At 39.1% G+C, this 6,166-nt stretch overlaps 1 protein-coding gene across 7 annotated transcripts in view; it reads left to right on the forward strand.

Moving 5' to 3' along the window:
- Cnot1 (CCR4-NOT transcription complex subunit 1) overlaps positions 1 to 6,166 on the forward strand; it is an 80,856-nt gene that overhangs the window by 22,451 nt on the left and 52,239 nt on the right. For all 7 annotated transcript variants that reach the window (XM_013354169.2, XM_005345549.3, XM_005345548.3 and 4 more), the window contains exons 3-7: positions 2,260 to 2,367; positions 3,426 to 3,524; positions 3,917 to 3,985; positions 4,072 to 4,126; positions 5,440 to 5,643. In XM_013354169.2, coding sequence (XP_013209623.1) covers positions 2,260 to 2,367; positions 3,426 to 3,524; positions 3,917 to 3,985; positions 4,072 to 4,126; positions 5,440 to 5,643 — 535 coding nt within the window. The remainder of the gene's footprint in view (positions 1 to 2,259; positions 2,368 to 3,425; positions 3,525 to 3,916; positions 3,986 to 4,071; positions 4,127 to 5,439; positions 5,644 to 6,166) is intronic.

A 6,166-nucleotide genomic window follows, 5' to 3' on the forward strand; every position in this document is an offset into this window, starting at 1 on the left:
TAGCTCTGTAGACCAGGCTGGTCTCGAACTCACAGAGATCCGCCTGCCTCTGCCTCCCGAGTGCTGGGATTACAGGCGTGCGCCACCATCACTCGGCTCTATTTTTTTTTTCTTTTAATCACTGCTTGGCTCGGCTCTATTTTTTAAGATAATATAATTATATCATTTCCCCCTAACATTTCCCCCTCCAAGCCCTCCCAAAAATACCTTTCCTTGCTCTTTCAAATTTATGTTCTCTTTCTCGCATTAATTGAAACATACATATATGTCCATATATGTGTATACATAACATTTCTGAAATACAGCTGCTCAATCTGTATATACTTGCATGTATTTTCATGTCTGACCCTTTGATATTGGTTTATAAATGGGTGTGCTCTTTTATTGTTTTAGTCTTACGTAGTCCTCATTGGCCTTGAGCTTGCTATGTACCTGCGAATGGTCTTAAATTTTCACCTTTTCTGCATCTGCCTTCCTAGTTACTGGAATTATAGACATATGCGACTATGTTTGACTTATTTTTAATGTCTTTAATATATACACCATATATTAAAGATTTATATTTACTTGTGCGTATGTGTAGACCTATAGGGGCCAGATGAAAATGTCAGATCCCTCAAGCTGGAGTTACATACAGTATGAGCTTACTTGGTGTGGGTGCTGGTAAGAGAACTTGGTCCTCTAAAAGAGCAGTATGTGCTCTTAACTGCTAAGCTGTCTCTCCAGCACTTAAATACTTTTTTATTTTTAATTTCATTTATATAATGTATATTCATCATTTCCACCCACCACTACCTCTAACTGCCCTTAGTTTCCCTACCCCATCTTCCTCCTGGAATCATAAACGTTTGATTTGTTTGTAGTAGTTGTTATTAATAACTTTCAGAGTCCAATTAGTGTGGCAATAGTCCTCAGCTTTTGTGTTGTGACCCTTTTGGCAGCCCTCATTTCCAAAAAAAATTATATTATGATTCCTAACAGTAGCAAAATTCCAGTTATGAAGTAGCAATGAAAATAATTTTATGGTTGGGGTTCACAACATGAACTGAAATAAAGGGCCACAGCATTAGGGAAGTTGAGAACCACTGCACTAGGGCAGGAGTGGTCACTCCCCAATGGAGAGTAACTATTCATCTCTTAGCCATCAACTGCCAATAGTACCTTCCTGGGGGATTTTTGAAATCTTAATACCAGCTTTTAACAAATGTAACTATTTACCCACAGTGTTTGCTAGGCTCCTTTCTAGGCTATACAAATTCCCTGATCTCCTGCAACTTAGGAAATTGTTAAGTAAGAGTAAATGCTGTGGAGAAAAGCAAAGACAAATAAGAGGTAATGGGGGTAGGGAGGCCGTTCTTTTAGACAAGGTAGTTAGAACAGGCTTGCCTAAATTCTTCCAGTTAGAGCTAGCAGGTACAACCATTGGAAATTATAAGAAACAAGAATCTGGGAAAGTTCAAGGTCAGCACTTAAAGCACTGAAGTTTGATGTAGCAGTCCAGCTATCTGTAGATTCATTTAGATCTGGCCGTGAGTGTAAGGTTTGTCAAGAATTGGTTGCTAAAGGAAATTTGAGTTGTGAAGAGTTAGTTGTAAAACTGCTAAATAGAAAATCCCAAATTGATGTCATTTAGTAAATAAACTTTACATAATTTTGGTGTGAATGTGGGCCACCATGCCAAGTTATGTGTGTTAATTGTTGGTAGGTTTGTGTTCTTTTAGCCAATTCAAAACAAATTAAAAGTAACCATTGCATACAGGTACTTCTACTTGAGTGGCTCCAATAATTTGCTTTTGGTTTTGAGAACAGGGTCTTCTACCACCCAAACTGGTTAAACTTTCTTTCTTTTTTTTTTTTTTTTTGGTTTTTCGAGACAGGGTTTCTCTGTGGCTTTGGAGCCTGTCATGGAACTCTCTCTGTAGACCAGGCTGGTCTCGAACTCACAGAGATCCGCCTGCCTCTGCCTCCCGAGTACTGGCTGGTTAAACTTTCTGTAGCTTGAGGCTGGCCTTGTAATCCTGACCTACCATTTTTTGAATCCCAAGAGTTAGGATTTATTAGGCCTTTGCCACCATGCTCAACAGTAATTCCTGTAACTATTGCTATAAGGTGAATTTTACCCAGGGACTTATTTTCCTAAAACTGTATTTATGAGATCCAAAGTGTTCATGTGTGCTAGACAAGTGCTAGCATTGAACTATATCCCTAGTCCTTATTTTTTTCCAAATCTTGCTTCAAACTTACATTTTTGTGTTTCAGATTGTGAATCGGCACGGTCCTGAGGCAGACAGGCATTTATTACGCTGTCTATTTTCACATGTGGATTTCAGTGGCGATGGTAAAAGCAGTGGCAAAGATTTCCATCAGGTATTTGGGGATTTAAGAGTTTATGTCTATTATCCCCAATCACTTTGTAAATTTGCAGTGTAGGGCATAATTTATGGAAACTATGTACAGGATAACATCTAGAACATAATCTTACAAAGGTAGCTAAGAGGTATTGGGGATTCTTTCCTATACTTCTCTTTTCTGCCTGGCTACATACTGAAGACAGTCTACTTTAGGATTATGGAGCTGCTGCTGGATTGAAGGAAGCAGGAATGGGGGAGGGCCTACTTGACAAGGCAGATAGAATATCTCATGTTCTGAATGAGATGTCTTTGGCTTGATTTTCAGTCTTGTCAGAGCTAATTTTGTTTTTGGTTTTTCTAGACAGGGTCCTGGAACTAGCTCTTGTAGACCAGGCTGGTCTCAAACTCACAGAGATCCGCCTGCCTCTGCCTCCTGAGTGCTGGGATTAAAGGCGTGCGCCACCATCGCCCAGCTTTGTCAGAGTTAATTTTGATAGTGTTTGTGACTTACTAATGGACTCTAATGTGCATATTTTGGCTTAACACTCGTTGCGGGTACATTTTATATAGTTAAGCGGATTTTTATTTATTTATTTGATTTTTCGAGACAGGGTTTCTCCGTAGCTTTTTTGGTTCCTGTCCTGGAACTAGCTCTTGTAGACCAGGCTGGCCTCGAACTCACAGAGATTCGCCTGTCTCTGCCTCCCGAGTGCTGGGATTAAAGGCGTGTGCCACCACCGCCCGGCTTAAGAGGATTTTTAAACAAGATTTCTTTTGTTTTATTTTTTCTTCAAGGCCGGATTTTTTTGTGTAATAGTTGTGAGTGAACCAAAAACTCACTCTGTACAGCAGGCTGACCTCGAACTCTCAGAGATCTGCCTGCCTCTGTGCTGCCTCTGTTCTCGAATGCTGGGATCAAAGGTGTGCACCACTACCCAGGAATAAATAGCTAATTTTGATAGTAAAAACTATTCAGCATCTAATGTTTGTAGGTTCTCTTTTCTTTATGTGAGATGATGGTTAATGCTAATAGAAGCTAATAGAAGTTTGTTTTTATTTTTTATCTTTTTGAAGACACAGTTTCTGATTCAGGAGTGTGCCTCGCTGATTACAAAGCCAAATTTTATCTCGACATTGTCATATGCCATTGATAATCCATTGCACTACCAGAAGGTTAGTATAATTTTATCTCTAGTAAGATTGTGATAATATATTATCTCCCTTCAATTTTGAGGCAGGGTCTTTCTGTGTATGTGTAATTCTGACCATTCTTCTGTCTCAATCTCTTAGCGCTGGGCTGTTGTAGACATGAAACACCACGCCAGTTTGAATGTGCAGTAATACTGAGTTAGGTAGTTGCTTGGTAGCAAATGGAATCTTACTAAATCAGATGACTCAAAGGTTTAAGTTTGTTGGGCTGCAGATCTAGAATATAGTATGTTGTTTATAGTAGCTCAGAATTATGTCATGTGTGTATTGTGCTGTGATTGGATGAATACTTTTAAAACTTGGTTAAATTACATCATTTTTTAAAAAGTTAAATCTTAAAAAAATTTATGTTTCAGAGTCTAAAGCCTGCACCCCATTTATTTGCCCAGCTGAGTAAAGTTCTCAAGTTAAGTAAAGTACAAGAGGTAAGTGTTTTGAGGAAAGAGATGTAGGCAGAAATGAAAGTTAAAAACCATTTGACTCCTGTTAATATAACTCCTTCTTGTTTCAGGTAATTTTTGGTCTTGCCCTTTTGAATTCTTCTAGTTCAGATCTCAGGGGTTTTGGTAAGTTATTTTATATTAAGTATAAGGTTCTTTCTTGATTGTTTTTTAAATTCATACTTGGGTGATATTAGGGATCAATTCCAGGTTTTGGACATGGTAGACAATATTGCTACCTCTGAGCTTTCCCCCAGTGTTAAGTAGTTTTTTTTTTATTGTTTTAAATTTGTATTTATGCATGTATGAGCGTTTTGTGTGTGTGTGTAAGTACATTGGGTGTATCTGGTGCTTGAGGAGGCCAGAAAAAAGTGTCAGGTTCTCTTGAACTGGTTGTGAGATGCCACATGCATGGTGGGGACTAAACCTGGGTCCTCTGCAGGAGTAACAAGTGCTTTCAACTGCTCTCTCTCTCCAGCTCTTGTTTTTTTTTTTTTTTTTACCCCAACTATAAAATTTTTATTTGTTTGTTCGAGGCCAGCCTGGTCTACAAGAGCTAGTTCCAGGACAGGCACCAAAGCTACAGAGAAACCCTGTCTCGAGAAAAAAAAAAGATTTTTATTTGTTTTGTGTACATGAATGCTTCTGCACATCTGGTGCCCATGGAGGTCATGGGAGTTGAACCTGGGTCCTGGGTCCTCTGCAAGAATATCCAGTGTTTTTAACCACTGAGCCATCTTTCCCCTTGTTTTTAAGACAAACTTGTGCTTGTATACACAAGTGGCCTCAAACTCACCAACTTCCTAAATGCTGAGATTGCAGCCATGTGCTATGATGTCCTGTAACTCCCTGGGTAGACCAGGCTGATCTCAAAACTCAAGAGATCACCTGTCTTTGCCTCATGGATGTTGGGTTTGAAGGCATGCACCACCATACCTGGCACAAGCCCTGGCTTTTTAACATAGAATTCTGCGGTATTAGTTGTGTTCACATCATTTGTAAAACTGATTTCAGAACTTTTCATCTTGGGGGGGGGGGCAGTGGTTGAGACAAGATTTCTCTGTGTAATAGCCCTTACTGTACTAGAACTCACTCTATAGACCAGGCTGGCCTCAAATTTACAGAGCTCCACTTGCCTGCTGGGATTAAAGGTGTGCACCACCACACCTGACCAGAACCTTCATCTTGTAAACATTTTCTTCCTTTCATCAGCCATTGTTTGAGTATCCTCTCAGACAGAGCTAGCTATGTGAGAGCACGAGAGAGGTAAAAATGTGTGCTGATGAACACAGAGGGCAATCACACAAACACTTTGTCTGTCTGTCTGTGTGTCTGTCTATCTGTCTATCTATCTATCTATCTATCTATCTATCTATCTATCTATCTATCTATCTATATTCATTGTGGTATAATAGTAACTTGGCTTATTTCACTTTTAGCTGCCCAGTTTATAAAACAGAAGCTTCCAGATCTTCTGCGTTCTTACATAGACGCAGACGTCAGTGGAAATCAAGAAGGTGGCTTCCAAGATATAGCAATAGAGGTCCTACATCTCCTACTCTCCCATCTCCTCTTTGGGCAGAAGGGAGCCTTTGGAGTTGGACAGGAACAAATAGACGCTTTTCTTAAGACACTGCGCAGAGGTAAGTCATAGCCTATCACAGGTGGTCACAAACTGTAATAAAAAAGCATGTTGGAATATAAGTGAAGATGATGATTTCCTGTTTTTGTTTTTAGTCTTTTATAACAAACGACTATAATATTATTTTTTAAGTATAAAAATTATAATAGAACTTTTGAAAGAATAAGTATAAAGTGAACCTAATTTCATCTCTGATTTATTTTTTTAATTTAAATATAAGTACAGTCACAGGTAAGATGAGGCATATTTCTCTGCAGCATTTTCCCACTCTAGGGAAGGAAACTACGTTTTTAATTTTTTTAATTTGAAAGGTTGGCCTTTTTTTTTTTTTTTTTCTTTTTTTGAAGACAGGCCTTTTCTGTGTAGCCCTGGCTGTCCTCGAACTCACTTTGTAGGGCAGGCTGACTTGAAACTCAAGAGATCCACCTGCCTCTGCCTCCTTTTTTCTTTTTTCTTTTTTTTTCCGAGACAGGGTTTCTCTGTGGTTTTGGAGCCTGTCCTGGAACTAGCTCTGTAGACCAGGC

This window comes from Microtus ochrogaster, chromosome 4, assembly GCF_000317375.1.
Source record: "Microtus ochrogaster isolate Prairie Vole_2 chromosome 4, MicOch1.0, whole genome shotgun sequence".
NCBI lineage: Eukaryota > Metazoa > Chordata > Mammalia > Rodentia > Cricetidae > Microtus > Microtus ochrogaster.